Genomic DNA, 17,582 nt, shown 5'->3' with positions numbered 1-17,582 from the left:
CTATAAATGTATTAATCTCTTCTTCCCTGTATTAAACATTTTATCTTCTTGGAACCAAATCAAATTTTGGAGAAAAGATCATATCAGTGTATGTTTTAGCATCAAATTCGAGTTTTAGAAGCACAGCTGGGCTGGAGCAATGGCTCAGTCGTTAAGAGCACTAGCTGCTTTTCCAGAAGACCTGGGCTTCGTTCCCCGCACCCACAAGATGACTCGTCTGTGAGTCTGGTCCCAGGGGATCCTATGCCCTGTCCAGCCTCCACAGGCATTGCACACATATGGTTCACAGATAGTGAAGAGAAATTACCCGTGCATGTAGACTAGAAATTAAAAAGCAGAAGAGAGGAGTGATATCCTACTTCCTGTCATTCTTTTTACAGGGAACCTTTCTTTTTTGCATGGAGAACGGAGGAAGGGAATTGTGCTGTGGGCATTTCCCAGCCCTGGTCGGCCAGAGGCTTTTGTCCTTCATCTGTCAGGCCTGAGGAGCAGCACTGCCGGTGGAGCTCAGTTTAGGTATCACCATCTAACCAATGTTCTCAACCCACGGGTCAGTTGTGACCTCCTGGGGTCAAACAACCCTTTCACAGGGGTTGTATATCAGACATCCTGCATATTAAATATTTTTATTATAATTCATAAGAGTAGCAAACTTGCAGTTATGAAGCAGCAATGACAATGATTTTGTGGTTGGGGTCACCACAGCATGAGGGACTCTGTTAAAAGGGTCACAGCATTAAGGAAGTTGAGAACCACTGATTTAAGAAATCATTCGCAATGTGTCGGTTGAACTAGAACAAGGTACCCTGAGATTCATGTGGAGCAACTTACAGCTTGCATGGCAGAGACAGAGTGGGAGGACACCGTCAGTGGAGGCCCCACTTTCTGCCGTACAGACAGCTCACCTTGACCTCCAGGCTCAGCGTGGACACCTGGGCTCATGGTTCCCTTAAAAGGAACTGTCCTCTGTGGAAGAGATGCAGACTCTTACTTTCCCAGGTCTTTAAGAATATGTGTTAAGTATTACAGTTAGTTACTGGCGTTACTTGTTGAATTTGGTGACTCCTTTCTGTTTAATTTATTTAGCATTGTTATGTATCTATAGTAACTATTTATATGGAGCCCAGTATTTGTTCAGTTCAACCTAAAAGCAGTCAACTTTTCTCCTACTTGGCATGGGCTTGGCCAAAATAACACACAAGGCTGAGTGACACAGTAATGGACTAGTGAGTGTTCAAAGATGGTTACATACATGTTTGCATGTGGAGATATAGTTATCTGTGGAGAGAAATATGCTTTGATATATCCCATTTAAAATAATTTGTCCAAAGAACATATTTCAGGGTGACAAATTTGAATATCTTTAACAACCACATTAATAACGAATAAGTTTATTGTGCTAACCTAACCCAGACATCGCTGTAAGTCTGCCCTGAGCTCATACTGGGTACTAAATATGTATCCCATTTCATAAGTAAGTAGCTGATAGGCTATATTCTGCTTAGCTTTCTGTTGCTGTGATAAAACACCATGACCAAAAGAAATGCGGAGGGAGAGGTTTGTTTCATTCCACAGCTCTCAGGTCATCCTCATCAGGGAAGGCAGGAGTGTGGAGGCAGGAGCTGATGCAGACACATGGAAGGATGCTGCCTGCTGGCTTGCTCTCCATGGCTTGCTCAGGGTAACATGGCTCTCAGTGAGCTGGGACCTCCCTTGTTAATCATTAATCATTAATCAAGACAATGCCCCACAGACAGGCCTGCAGGCAATGTGGTGATGCATTTTCTTACCTGAGGTTCCTCTTTCCCAATAACTCTAGCTTGTATCAGGTAGACAGATAGGTTATGTAATGAGCCGAATGTTACATTCCAAATCAGTATTTGATCCTGGGCTCTCAAGAAGCTGACTGAACTCTTAACTATATTTTATGTGCTTCTCAGTGGAAATGGATTGACTCTAGGTAGCTGCTAAAACATCACTCAAATATATATGATTTATAAATTTGATATATTAATATATAAACATAAGCAGTTTTATTTTTAAATTTTCCGTAAATGCTACCTTTCAAAATATGTCCCTGGTCAGGATAGGCTGCTATACCATTAAATATAACTTCTGATGTTACTATTCTTGATAAAAATATGTAGGTAAGAGTTACAGATAAATTTTCAACCAGTGATGTTTCTAAATTATGCACAAGTGTTAGTTACATTTTTGTGAGAGTTTCTTTGCTGAGAGCTGGCAGACATGAGAATTTTGCTCACAGTAAGATGAATAGCTCAGCTTAGTAGCTATGAGAGAAAGCCAACACTTGGAACATCAAAGAGGCTCTGGCCCTTTTGCCCAGGCCATAGGACCCTCATGTTCCAAGCAGCCAGGCAGGGCTCAGATGTGCACTCTCCCTAAGCTGTGTTTGGCCCTGCCCCTGCTGCTGCAGCCTCTGCTTGTATGTTTCTTGTGCTTTTACTTGTCAGTGTGTAAATAAGGTTTTATGGAGTTCAAAAGAACACTGTATTTCTAGGATGATTCTTAGAAATGAGCAGCATTTTAAGAGTTGAAGGAAAGAACTCTACAGCGGTATTCCTACATTAAAATCACCCCTTATGTTGTAATTTTTTTCCAGATCAGGTTTCACTACTGCTGAAATTGAACCCATGGGAGTCTTCCAGTTTTCCCCTAGTTCAAGAAATATCACAGTGTCAGAGGATGCTCGGGCAGTCCGAATCCATGTGCAAAGACTGTTCGGGTTTTGTAGTGATCTGATTAAAGTCTTCTATGCGACGACCGCAGACAGCGCCGCGCCTCTGGAAGACTTCGAGCCCGTTCAGAGCGGTGAAGTTTCTTTTCACAGATTCCAGGCGGAGGCCGATTTTGAAATAACCATTATTAATGATCAGCTTCCTGAGAGAGAAGAAACATTTTACGTTAATCTCACGTCAGTAGAAACTAAGGGACTAGGAAAGGGTGATGTGAATTGGAGACCTCGCCTAAACCTAGATCTCAGTGTCGCAGTGGTCACCGTACTGGACAATGATGACCTGGCGGGGGAGGGCGTTTCTGTCCCTGTGACAGCAGTGACTGCGGCAGCTGACAGCACTCTCCTTGGGGTGGAGACTGGTTTCACCCCACACCCTAACACAAGCAAGGTAACTGCCATTCCGTACACCACCGAGGTGTTTGTCCCTGTTACGGAGACAACAGGTGTGTCTGCCACCCCTGTGAAACTTGTCACCGCTCACAGTGCTGTGTCTGAGAAGCCTGGCTTGGTCCTGGGAACGACTCATGCTGTGGTCTACGGCGTACTGAGTCTTGGACCGCCCATTGTTTATGTGGCAGAGGAAATGAAGAACAGCACATCCAGCACTGCAGAAATCCTTATCCAGAGGACTGGCGGCCTTGCCGGTAATGTCAGCGTAACAGTCAGGACTTTTGGTGGAAGGTGTGCTGAGGAGGAGCCCAGTGTGTGGCCCTTTCAAGATGGCTATGGCGCTGGCAACCTAACGTGGGCAGTGGAGGAAGAAGACTTTGAAGAACAAACGCTCAGCCTGACATTTCTCGATGGGGAAAGAGAGCGTAAAACAGCAGTTCGAATTCTGGATGATGATGAGCCGGAGGGGCAGGAGTTCTTCTATGTGTTTCTCACAGATCCTCAAGGGGGCGCACAGATCGTGAGAGGAAAGGACGGCAGGGGGTTTTCAGCCTTTGCCCTAGTCATTATTGCAGGTAACGGCAATGCACGCCAGAGGTGCTGTGTGAATTTTCACAGTACCGTGCATTTAGTCTGTCTAACCTATAGGTTAAGACCATTATCTGAGTCCCTTCTAACAATTCATTAAGAATTGTCTTTCTTTAGGATGGACCTGGTGGTACATGCTTTTAATTGCAGCATTCAGCAGGCAGGCAGACCTGTACAAGTTTAAGACCAGCCTGGCCTACATAGTGAGGTCCAGGTGAGCCAGGGAAACAGTGAGACCCTGTCTAAATAACAACAACAATGAGAAGAGATAATTGTCTTTCTAAAGGAATGGGTTCATGTTTTTAGGTCAGACCACACTTTGTGTTATAGATGTTACTTGCATAGAGTCAGGTGCGTGGTTCGTAAAGCTGTAGTTTCACAACATAGTCAAAACCTCTTAACTCCACATTATTTTTCTAGAAAAACACTGTTTTTGACATCCAAGCATGTGATTGTTTATCTTGTTTTGAAACCTTTTTCTAAATTTTTGAGCCACTTTTAGTAATAAGTCCTAAGACAAAGATGTCATTGTCAAGAAATCTATATATGTCATGAATTAGATTAAAATTAGTAACTTGTGTTGTTTTTGACCTTCACAACTGATATAATCATTGTCTTAGTTAGACACACATACATTTTTATGTATAAATGTATGTACTGTGTGTATGTATGTACGATGTATGTGTGAATGCAGTGTATACACACATACACATACAAGCCCTGTACATTTATGTTGCAGTGGTTCAGAATTTCTACTGTTTTGGATCTGATGCAACTGATAGCATGATTGCATTGCTGCCTCTCTCCCTCCTCTCTCCATCTGCCTAAATCCTCTTTGTTCCTATACACATCTATAAAGTGACAGCTTACATTTTTAGTTATTTTGGAAGTTCCTCTTGCGCCTGGGCTTGGTGGGAACCGTCAGTGATGCTGTGTACCATGCAGTAGATCAGCTTGTCAGTAACAACGTAAAGTAGCAGCAAGGCCATCTCATGACCATATTTTATTTTGACTATATATTATCTATTTTCATATTCATGGGATGTGATTTGTGAATAAATTGTTGAATAACTAAACCAAGCTAACGAACGTATCCATCATCTCAAATCTTAATGTCCCTGTGACAAGAACATGTGGAGTTTATTCTTAGTAACCTCAAGGTATACAATCCTGTGGTATTAGCTGCTCTCAAGGGAGGCACTAGACCTGAGGACTCACTGTTAGGTATGCTGTGTCCCTGCAGTTACGTTGTTTTAACCACTCAGTTACGACACTGTGGTAACTTCCTTTACACTGTTTTTTCTAGTTACATTACCCTATAACTTTTCACTAATTATGATTAACACCATTCCTAGTTCAACAGTTAATTGGGAGCAATATAAATTTTAATTCACTTCTGCAAGTTTATTTTTTTACATTAGTTTAATGTAATTTGTATATTTCTATTAAAGTTAGTCTGGAATTAAGCACCACCCTCACATTCTATGATTTAAATGTTTTGTTATAGCCATTCAGCTATGACCATAGCTTACAACCAAAATATCTAGAAATTAGTGCAGCCTACATCAGTCCCATGAAAGTAAAAATGGTTTCTAGTGGCTCCTTGCTGTTTTTCACAGTACTTTAGGAAGACCCTGGAATTCATTGGCATAGGAGATGACTTCCTGAACAGAACACCAACAGCACAGGCAATCAATAAGAGCAACAATCAATAAGTGGGACCTCATGAGACTGAAAAGCTTCTGTAAGCAAAGGACACTGTCATCAAAACAAAACGATAGCCTATAGATTGGGAAAGGATCTTCACCAACCTTATATCTGACAGAGGGCTAATATCCAGAATATGAAAATAACTCAAGAAGTTAAACACCAACAAACCAAGTAATCCAATTTAAAAATGGGGTACAGAGCTAAACAGAGAATTCTTTATACAGGAATATTGAATGGCAGAGAAACACTTAAAGAAATGCTCAACATCCTTAGTCATCAGGGAAATGCAAATCAAAATGACCCTGAGATTTCACCTTACACTCATCAGAATGGCTAAGATAAAAAACTCAACTGATAACACATCCTGGAGAGGATGTGGACAAAGAGGAAGCGTCTTCCATTGCTGGTGGGAATGTAAACTTGTACAATTACTTTGTAACACAATCTGGCGCTTTCTTAGACAATTAGGAATAGTGCTTCCTCAGTATCCAGATATACCACTCCTAGGCACATATCATCAAGCATATATACTCAAGTATACAACAAGGACATTTTCTCAACCATGTTCATAGCAGCTTTATTTGTAAAAGCCAGAATCTGGAAACAACGCAGATGTCCCTCAACAGAGGAATGGATATAGAAATTGTGGTACATTTACTCAATGGAATACTACTCAGCAATTAAAAAAAGGGAAATAATGTAATTTTCCAGCAGATGGTAGGATCTAGAAAAGATCATCCTGAGTGAGGTATCCCAGAAGCAGAAAGACACACATGGTATATACTCACTTATAAGTGGATATTAGACATATAATACAGGATAATCATACTAAAATCTGTACACCTAAAGAAGCTGAGCAAGAAGGAGGACCCTGGGTAAGATATTCAATCCTCATTCAGAAAAGCAAACAGGGTGGACATTGGAAGAGGGAGAAAACAGGGAACAGGCCAGGAGCTTACCACAGAGGGCCTCTGAAAGGCTCTACCCATCAGAGTATCGAAGCAGATGCTGATACTCATAGCCAAACTTTGGGTAGAGTGCAGGGAATCTGACGAAAGAAGCGGGAGCTAAAAAGACCTGGAGGGAACAGGAGCTCCACAAGGAGAGCAACAAAACCAAAAAACCTGGGCCCAGAGGTCTTTTCTGAGACTGATACTCCAACCAAGGACCATGCATGGAGATAACCTAGAACTACTGCACAGATGTAGCCCATGGCAGCTCAGTCTCCAAGTGGGTGTCCAAGTAAGGGGAACGTGGACTGTCTCTGACATGAACTCAGTGGCTGGCTCTTTGATCACCTCCCCCTGAGGGGGGAGCAGCCTTGCCAGGCCATAGAGGAAGACAATGCAGCCTGTCCTGATGAAAGGTATAGGCTAGGGTCAGAGGGAAGGGGAGAACACCTACCCTGTCAGTGGATTTGGAGAGGGGCATGGGAGGAGATGAGGGAGGGAGAGTGGGATTGGGAGGAAATGAGGGAGAAGGCTACAGCTGGGATACAAATTGAATAAACTGTAATCAGTAAAAATAAATAAGAAAAACAAAACAAAGCAGTGCTATATTAGTTACCATACATTGGAGAGGCCTTGAGTTTGGGTTGGGTAGTTGGGAGAGGACTCTTTGGTGGTCAGTCAGGCAATTATGGTATGATCGGATGGCATTTGGCATGCAACTGCTTCTACATTATTAGACAACACAACATATCCAGCTGTGTGCCTGTCAAGTATCTGAGCAGTGCGCGACTCTCTGTCAGGTGTATGGCTGTAATAGATGGCTCGCCACCGGTCTGTTGACATCACGTGGTGTAGCCTATGGTGCCATCACCAGCCAGGACCACATGACCACATTATCTAAAGGCTCTCTGTTCTTTTATTCTGCCCGTGTTCCCACCGTGTCTTACATACATCTGGCTCTTCCCTTAATGTTTCTGTTTTAACTAGATCAACAACTTAATTGATTGTTCAGTCCTCAGCCAGTCTTCACAACCTTTCCACATTTAGATGTTGGAACCAACTTTAAAAGAAGCCAGGTACTAAATGGCTTATTTAGTTTGGTTTTGATCATTGGTATATTAGAAATCTAGAATCACCTTACTATAAATGTGGCTCAGAGGAAGCCACATCTCTCTTGTAGATGTGACAAGAGAGTTTTAATTAGATCCCAGTAAATTGCTATTGTCCTACAAAGGAAAACAGGAAACAATAAATTTCAGCAAATAGAACCAAATCTGGGGAAGGAACAATTGTTATCAAAGAGGAGGAGTTATCATCATATTCTAATGTTAAGCTAAGAAGTGATTGTTATGATTAATTGATGGAAATGAGGCTTATCAGTTTAGCTGATAAAGAAAAGACAGGAGGAGTGAGGACAAAGGTAGGCTGTCACACACATACCAGTGACAGTTGGTGTCCACATTTCCGTATACTTCAGAGCTGGCTCGGAGACAGGCCTTCTGGTCACTTTTGTCTCTCTCCAAGCACTACAGTTACATAGCTTTTCATCTCATTAACTTGCCCAAGTGTTTACCTCTAGAAATTAGGTTCTTTTGGAAGCTCGTTAACTTAGATTTCTGGGTGGCTGGCGCAAATTGTTTCTGTGGTTGAATGCTTTAGGATGATTCCTTCTATGACAGAGGTTCTCAACCTGTGGGTTGCACCCCCTTGACAGACATCTATCTCCAAAAATATTTACATTATGATTTATAACACTAGCAAAATTACAGTTATGAAGTAACAACAAAAATAATTTTATGGCTGGGGTCACCAGAACATGGGGAACTGTGTTAAAGGGCCATAGCATTAGGAAGATTTGAGGACCACTGCTTTAGGATTATTTTGAAAGGTTGGGACACTTGAAAGCAGACACTGTCCTGTAGTGAAGATGCTAGCCTAATCCACATTCACTCATGTGCTGGTTGAACATGCAATCACTGTGTCGGCATGCTCTACACCCGAGGTTGGATTCTGCTTGTGCTTCTGTGATTGTGAGTGTATGTGTGTGTGTGAGAGAGAGAGAAAGAGTGTGTGTGAGTGTGTTTGCATGCATATGTGTGGTTACAAGTGAGCCTCTAACACTCAGAGGCTCAGGATTTGCCTAATGACTTCCTCTTTTTTTCCTGGGGTAGATAAGTGAGCATGTGATTAAAAACTGTCTACACACTTAAAGGAAGGTGAATTTATTACACAGATCATTTACTTTACAAATATTAATTAAACTGGCACTCTCCTCGTGCTGGACGACAGCAGAACACAGCCGGAGAAGAGCTGCTGCTGTGTTGGGGCTGTGTGGGCATGCACAGACTTTGAGCTACTATCAGATGTGCTGTGGAGTCTCATTAGAACAGCATGCGTCCAGCCTCGACCTGAGGGCTTTCACCTTGTCTTATTGTGTGTTGTTCTGTTTGGCTTATAAATTCCTAAGTGTGTTATAGCCCGAATTTTCCTTTCTAGGGAGTGACCTCCACAATGGCATCGTAGGCTTCAGTGAGGAGTCCCAAAGAGGCCTGGAAATGAGGGCAGGTGCTGACAAGAGCAGACAGAGCCTAATTGTCACAAGGCAGCCAAACAGGTAGGGGTGTGTGTGCGCGTGCATACGGATTTAACATCCTAGAATTCTATACAGAACTTAAGACTCATACATGACGATGAAGGCAAGGCAGATGATGACAGAAGGTGGCTGGCAAGCTAGCTTGACAGTGTCAGTATACATTCTTTTAGGTAACAAATGTGTTTACTATAATTATCTGTGTGGGGGTGCATACCCACTGATGGAGTGTGTTGGTCAGTTGTCACTTTTCTTCTTCCCTGGATCTTAGGGATTAAATTCAGCCTGTCAGGCTAAATGGCCCGTTCTTTCACTGGCCAAACCACCTTACTAGCCCAGAGATGCTTTTGTTCTCAATCTGTTGCTTAATGCCTTGGGGTTTCAGCCATAACATAGCAATAGATCAGATCGATGTCAGCTGATTTAGGCCATCACTTTATCTACCACTGCATGATGCCTATGTGTAGCCACTGAGCTCCAAGGGAGACTGGACATCAAAGCTCTCCTCACATGCTCATTCTGTAGCGCTGTCTGTATGCACCTGTGTATGGATTAAATCTTCCATTTGGGGCCTATTCTGCAGAATTGTTGGAGACGTTTTTGGTTTTTAATATTACAATTAAATCTGGTTTTAGGAGTAGCATCTTTCTCTAGAGGAATTATTGTTATAAAACAAATTATCCCATTTACTCGAGGGCAGAGATTCTTTCTGCCGTTTTACATTGGACAGAAAGAATTTTACTTAACAGTACTCACTGGGTGGCACTCTGTCACTGAACAGCACGTACTCAGAGAATGCTATGGAGACCGTGAGCCTTAGGCTTCTCATCTGCTGAAGGAATGCTGCTCACTTTCAGCATTGTCCGTCATCTAGTGAATGCTGGAGCAGGACAGTTAGCATGCGTGCCAGGCCCTGCGTGCCACTCTGTCCCTATATGCCATGTGTTTGTTTTGTACACAGGGCCTTTGAAGATGTGCAGGTCTTTTGGCGAGTCACATTTAACCAAACAGCCACCATTGTCCAGGAAGCGGAGCTAAACCTAAAAGATGAACTGCAGTCTGTGGCGGGGGTTACAACCTGCACGGCGGGTCAAACACGATGTTCTGTCCACCTCGAACTCAAGCCGAACAAGGTAAGTGCTATGGGCTGCTAACCATTTCTTAAGAATTATTCAGCTGAGAGCATCATTTTTTGAAACTTAAGCATTTTGTGGCAATTATTTCTCTCCATAAGGTCTAAATCTCTTTATTAAACCAAACATTTTAGATGTAAAATTTATGCCATCATAAATTTTTGCTAAGAGTAATTTTTATGTTTCTATTTCTTGCCATTTCTAGGGTACGTTTGGCACAGCCACTTGCTGCGTGTCAGACAAATTATTATCTCTAACTACTCCAACTATTTATAGCTTTGTTTTTATCATATTCATAAACATGTCTTTTATTTATGCATGAGACATCTTTATTTCATGTATTCTTAGAGCTCCTGTCCCCTCCAGGTCTTTCTATCTCCCCCTTCTCTCATAAGATTCCCTGCACTCTGCGTAAAGTTTGGCTATGAGTCTCAGCATTTGCTTTGATACTCTGCTGGGTAGAGTCTTTCATTGTTCTTAAACTGGGTCCTGAGAAAATTATCCTCAAAGGCATGAGTTAGTAAAAATATCTTAGTGTACTGGGCATGGTGGCACACAGCTGTAATCCTAGCACTCAGAGAGGCAGAGGCAGGTATATTTCTGTGAGTTCAAGGCCAGCCTAGTCTAAAAAGCAAGTCCAGGATGACCAAGGCTACAAAGACAAACCCTGTTTTGACTTATTTAAAAAAAGGCATAGAAACTCTGCTTGGTCCAACCTGGATGAATGAGCACTGCTGCCGCGACACGTGCCTCTGGAGACAGATGCTGACACACTGCTAGGGCAGTTTGTCATTCAAGGGGCTTTTGTCACCATGACCCAACTGGGCTAACAGGGTATTTAATAATTGCATGTAGATGTTTTTCTGTAAGATTTTGATGCTTGAATGTCTAAGGTACACTCAGTACTATTTATTCTTTGCTGCATATTTATTTTATGTTAAGATATCAAATAAAAAGCTGCCCACCAGACTATGATATGAATGTTCAAGCGTAACGGCTTCTTTGCATGGGCTGCAAGCTTCACACAGCAGAAGAAGCACACAGACAAACTCAGAGCCCTTCATGACACTTAGCCTGTTTGAAAATGATATCATTATATGTTTCTTTTTTTCTTAAATTTTTCTCCTTGTTTTCTCCGCTTTTGTGAATTGCTATTGTAGTTACAGTATTCTCTAAAGCTGACTTTGTATATATTTTCATATTTTATGAAATATTTGTTATGAAACCAAAAAGGACCACCTGTCGTGGATCAGTGAGGATTGCATGCCCTTGGTAATCACTCCTTTGCTTTCGTTGGGTATGAGACCTAGTTCCTGTCCCTAGCTGTTTCACATGACAAATGCTGATCACGTAATCTACTTGGTACACTAAGGTATATATATATATCATATATACGTATAGACACACATACACATACTGGTTTTTTTTTTTTTTTTTTTTTGAGACAGGGTTTGTCTTTGTAGCCTTGGTCATCCTGGACTTGCTTTTTAGAGTAGGCTGGCCTTGAACTCGCAGAAATACACCTGCCTCTGCCTCCCTGAGTGCTAGGATTACAGCTGTGTGCCACCGTGCCCAGTACACTAAGATATTTTTATTAACTCATGCCTTCAAGGATAATTTTCTCAGGACCCAGTTTAAGAACAATGAAAGACTCTACCCAGCAGAGTATCAAAGCAGATGCTAAGACCCATAACCAAACTTCAGGCAGAATGCAGGGAATCATATGAAAGAATGGAGAGATAGAAAGACCTGGAGGGGACAGGAGCTCCACAAGGAGAGCAGAAAACCAAGGAATCTGGGCCTAGAAGTCTTCTCTGAGACTGATAATCCGACCAAGGACCAGGCATGGAGATAACCTAGAACCCCTGCACAGATGTAGCCCACAGCAGCTCAGTGTCCAAGTGGGTTCTCTAGTAATGGGAACAGGGACTGTCTCTGACATGAACTTAGTGGCTGGCTCTTTGATCATCTCCCTGTGATGGGGAGCAGCCTTGACAGGCCACAGAGGAAGACAATGCAGCCAGTCCTGATGAGACCTGATAGGCTAGGGTCAGAGGGAAGGGGAGGAGGACCTCCCCTATCAGTAGACTGGGGGAGGGGCATGGGAGGAGATGAGGGAGGCGGTACAGCTGGGATACAATGTGAATAAATGTAATTAATAATAAAATAATTAATTAATATTCTTGTGTAATGTTACCACAAGTCTAGAAACTTCCAAATTCTAATGAAATATTAACCGTAATTTCAAAGTATTAAGTGACTGGTACACTACAAAGTCAGATATGGTCATGTTTTTCCAATTTTCTCTTTTTTTTTTTGGCATGGTTAACTCTAATCTTGTAATTGGGCATCTTGATAAACATTTTATAAAATCGTAATTGACACCCAATAAATATTACCTGAAATAAGGAAAAGAACAATTGACTGTTTAAGCATCGCGGTGCCAACTGCATAGCAGCCCTGTTAGAACTCTGTGGAGGCAGGCTGCACAGCACTGGCTCGCCGTATCTAGGGGCAACCTGGATGAGACGGGTACAGGCCGCTCTTCTTTAGCCCAAGTGCTCTTTTATGTTAGGAAAGACCACTGCTGGCCTTACTGCTGCTTCATTTGTCTTTCCCAGGTGATAATCACTTCTTTCTTTCTTTTTTCTTTTTTTTTTTTTTTGGTACAAATCTTGCTTTTCTGAGAAATAAATCTTTCTGTGCAGGGCTTAATATTAAGCCCTAACTACTTACATGCAGAAAAAATAGTGATGACCATTGAAATTTTTAACATTTTTCTTTTATTAAAAATAGATTTTCTTCTTATATAATATATCCCGATTTTGGCTTTCCCTCCCTCTACTCCTCCCAGCTTCTCCAGCTCCTCTCCCATACTCATCCACTCCCTTTCTGTGTCTAATTAGAAAACAAACAGGCTTCTGAGGGAAAATTATATAATAAATTAATATATTATAATATCGTACTATAAAAGAACAAAATCTAACACATCAGAACAGGAAAAAAATAAACCGAAGAAAAAGAAGCTAAGAAAAGGCACAAGATACAGCTATAGACAGAGACCCACCCATTTGCACACTCAAGAAACATAAAACTGGAAGTCATAATATAGACACAAAGGACCTATAGCATAAAAACAAAACAAATAAACAAACAACAAAAAAAAACCCAAACTACTGCTGGGTATGCAACCTACCCTGAAGAGTAGTTTGTTTCCCCAGTGAAACTTCCTTGCAAGTTGTTATCAGTTGGAGATTGCTTCCGGGGAAGGGATGGGAGTCCACTTCTCCTTTCAGCTCTAGGACCCTGTCTGGCGCAGACCTATTCTGGCCCTGCACGATCTCATCAGTCTCTGTGAATTCCTATGTGCCTCAATCCTGTTGATTTAGAAGGCCTTGTTCCTTTGGTGTCCTCTACCAAATGTGGATCTTGTAATCTTTCAGCCTACTCTTCTGCAGGGCTATCTGATTCCTAAGGGAAAGGATTTGATGGAAACATCCCATTTAGGCCTGGGTGTTCTGAGGTCTTTCACTCTGCATACTGTCTGGCTGTGGGCTTTTTAGGTCCACATTCTTGGTCACCCAAGCAGTGCTAGGCATGGGTTTCATCTTAGGGAGTGGGCCTTACGTCAAATCAGATACTGCCTGGTTACTCCCACAGGCTTTGTGCCACCATTGCACTAGCTTCGTCTTCCAAGCAGGACAACATTACAGAGCAAAGGGTTTGTGACTGGGTTGGTATTTTTGTTTCTGCTTTGGTAGTGAGCTGAGTGCCGTCCAATCCCAAAGAAAGACGGCAGAACATAAGGGTTCGTATGTCCATACCTGCTCAACTTCTACGTGTTCAATGAGTTGTGTAAGTATTGTCATCAACATAAGGCCTTGTCATCAGTTTGTGGAGAGCATCCTATAGTCTTGGCAGCAGCCTTGGTTGTTGGAGGTTTTCATGGCACCCCTTTGGCCAACAACTCTGCTAAATATAATACATTCCTGGTACTGGAAACTTCATTTGGTGATAAGAGATGTCTGTTCGGGCTGTCTTCCTTATTACTTGGTGATTTCATTTAGATTGCCTTTTTATCTGTATATGTACATTGCAGCATTAAGAAGGTGGAGAATCACAGACCTAACTAGAGGAAGACCACAAAGACAATATTTTTTAAGGAGTTTCAGATAGATAAGATAGATAGCTTATTTTCAAAGTATTATGCCGTGTTCTTTCTAGCTGTTAAATGATAAGTCATAGGCAAGGACAGCACATTCTTATGTCAGTCAAAGAAAACTTAAAAAAAAAAACAGGAAGGAACACACAGTAGAGACACAGGTATTTAATGCTCGCACTCCAGGGGCTGAGGTACAAAGAACACACATCTGAGGCCAACTTGGGATATTAGACAAGAACTCAAAAGTAAAAGAAGGGATATGATTGTGTTCTTAAGAAAATGAAACAATAAAATGCTACAATCTTCTATGCATTTTCACAAATTATAGTTTGTTATTTAGCATGAATTTGGCTTCTCTAGTTTGGATTCCTTTTATTTCTCATAAACTAAGAGCTAGCAATATAAGCCAGGAAATACAGCAGCCACGATTTTTTTTTAAGTGAGATTTGAGAGCCTGTGTGGATGTGCCAGCAGGCCAATACAATTATTCCTAACCTTTTGGCCTAAGAACTGTCTCCAGTTGTTGCCAGAAAAATGGTTTCCATTCCACAGAGCTTGTTCAGCAGTCTACACTGTAGTTCAGAGTGCTGCTTCTGGTGTCAGAATACCTTGGTTCAAATCTTAGTTCAAGGAGCCACACAAGGAGACCAACAAAACCAAAAAAACTGGGCACAGGGGGGATTGCAGAGACTGATTCATCAAACAAAGACCATTCATAGAGAGGACCTAGATCCCCTGCTCAGATGTAGCCCACAGGCAGCTCAGTCTCCATGTGTGTTCCCTGGTAAGGGAAGAAGAGACAGTTGGTGAAATGGACTTGGTTGCCTGCTCCTTGATGACTTCTCCCTGGTGGGGTGAACTAGCTGGCCCACAGAAAAGAGGATTCAGACCGTCCTGATGGGACCAGATAGGCTAGGATCATAGGACTTACCCTATCAGTGGACTAGGGAAGAGGGATAAGGGAAAGTGGGACTGGGAGGAGATGAGGGAGGGGTACAACTGGGATACAAAGTGAATAAATTTTAAATCATACTAAGAAGAAAAGGAAAAAAGAATCCAAATCTTAGTTTATCCACTAGTTAATTAGGTAATCCTGAATAAGTAGTTTGATCAGCCTCCTAGGTTTAAAGGGGTTAAAAAAGGGCTAATAGGAAGATTAAATGAGATGATAACACATGAAGATTATTAGTACAGTTCTTGGCAAGGACTTTATCCTAAGAGATGACTGATAGTGTTTTACTGAGAAGGGATGGGCCTGGAGCCCGAGGGAATCTAGACTTTGCAGCAGCCATGTCTGTAGAGGTTTATAGATTATTGCACACAGAGAACACACATCTGTCCTCCAAGTGACACAGCAGATCAAAGTACTGTCTCCTTCCATCCAGAGTTCTGTTCCTCAACTTTAAAACTTTCCACTTTGTTTTTCCTTCTATTTTTCAGCTGCATAATAATTTACTGCTTTTATTTTCAAGTCGTGAAAAATTTAACTGACTTGCTTAATCAGTTACTTCGGTTAAAATCCATCTTTTGAATTTCGGTCAACTCACCCTTTTCCTGGTGATTTAACTCGTGTTTCTATATTAACAAAACAAATAAAAAGAAAATTAGCTTAGGAAGTAGTATAGTTAGTTTAGGTTGTCAACTTGACACTGCTTCTGAGCAGTTCTTAGCCCAGTGAGAGGAATTTTCTACCAGTTAGGGCAAAAGGCTGCCTCTCTAGGAGAAGGGCCTGCTGCGGTTCCATGCACAATGGGTTCGTGTGAGGTCTCCCTCCTGTTTAAGAGTCGGGAGAAGTTCAGATGTGATCTTTAAGTCTTATTTCTCAATAGACTTCAGGCATATTGTCTGGATAGAGCATTTCTTTGCCTGACCGAGGACTGTTTTTGTCTCCAGTCTAACTATATGTAGGCACCCATCTGTACACTATTCAGTTTTTAGATAGTTCTTTATTTAGATTACAACGTGTTCTTTTGATGGCAAGTGGTTATAAGTAATGTCCTAATCATCATCACAAGGAAAAGGAATATTTTACTGAAAAATAAAGATGAGAGTGTCTATTGGAACTTATTATGCCAAAATACTTAGTTCAAAGAGACTCTTGAATTCGCGCTCTCCCGTCCATTAGGGAATATTAGCTCTTGAGAATCATTGCCCTTACTTCCCCTCCACTTCAGTTCTGGTGCTTGCCAACTGTAGTTTCTCAAAGTGGAAAGAATATTCATTTCCACAGTCCAACATTTTCTGTCAGTGTATCAGTGAACATAAAGAATGTTGTGCTGTCAGATAGATCAACACATTCTTTAGATATTGAAAATGAGAGTCAGAACATTTACTGCATGACTAAGATGGAACTTTTTTGGATAATACTGAAGGATTTGATGTTCTGTTTCATGACAGTGATTATCATTCAAATGATCACAAAACAAATGATGGACTAGGCTCTTGCTGGCAGATGAAAAATATGCCTGATGTATCATTAAGCCATGACACCTGCAGTTGAAAACACATCAAGCCACTTTAGCAGGGTGCGCCAGGATGCTAACAAGTTAAACATTTCAGATTCTGCTTTGTAAGAGAAAATCATTTGTAAAAACAGATGACTGACAGCGTTATAAAGAGCAATTCAGGCTTTAGGAAATGAGTGATTTCAGGGAGAAAAATAAGGGTGGAGCGTGAACAGAGTTCATTTTGATTTGGTACAATGCTGTTGAAAATTTGAAAATTATATACAATTACAGAATTTGTTATCAATATATCCTCATATTTGTTTAAAACTTTAAAAACTTAAAAACGTAATCTCAGGCTGAAGATGTAGCTCAGGTGACACAGTGTTTTGCCTCTCACAAACAAAGCGCTGGGTTTGACTCCTTGCACCACGTGAGCAGGCGTGGTGGCGCCACCTTAGTCCTCAGGGAGCAGACGGAGGCCTGGAACCGAGCTTTTCCTTGGGTCCACACTGAGTTCCTGAGCGCCTGTGCTACAGAAGACCCTGTCTCAAGAGAAACCGTGACTAAGCGAACCTCGGGAAGCTGAGCTCTCTCCCCTGCTGTTTTCCCCTGCAGGGTTACTCATCCCCCGCCTCTGCTCTGGCTGCACCTGACATCAGTGTTGAGGCAACTGCTAGAAAGTGTTATATTTCGTTTTAGCTGCGGATATTTATGTAAATATCTTTTCACCACATAGCGTAATTATATCATTTTTATCTCTATAGTTAAGTTTATCACATATATGTAGATAATTATTCAGTCTTTATGAATCCTTATGTCATCTTTTTTTAATTAAATTTTTATTTTTTACATTA

General features: G+C 41.6%; 1 protein-coding gene across 1 annotated transcript in view; it reads left to right on the top strand.

Moving 5' to 3' along the window:
- The window catches only part of Adgrv1 (adhesion G protein-coupled receptor V1), a 520,333-nt gene that overhangs the window by 171,980 nt on the left and 330,771 nt on the right, over positions 1 to 17,582 (top strand). Inside the window, exons 71-74 of the mRNA XM_055604066.1 lie at positions 381 to 516; positions 2,624 to 3,723; positions 8,893 to 9,010; positions 9,948 to 10,119. Of these exons, the coding sequence (XP_055460041.1) occupies positions 381 to 516; positions 2,624 to 3,723; positions 8,893 to 9,010; positions 9,948 to 10,119 (1,526 nt within the window). The remainder of the gene's footprint in view (positions 1 to 380; positions 517 to 2,623; positions 3,724 to 8,892; positions 9,011 to 9,947; positions 10,120 to 17,582) is intronic.

This window comes from Psammomys obesus, unplaced genomic scaffold (assembly GCF_907164565.1).
Source record: "Psammomys obesus unplaced genomic scaffold, mPsaObe1.curated_primary_1811, whole genome shotgun sequence".
Classification (NCBI taxonomy): domain Eukaryota; kingdom Metazoa; phylum Chordata; class Mammalia; order Rodentia; family Muridae; genus Psammomys; species Psammomys obesus.
This window is presented reverse-complemented; position numbering and strand designations above follow the sequence as displayed.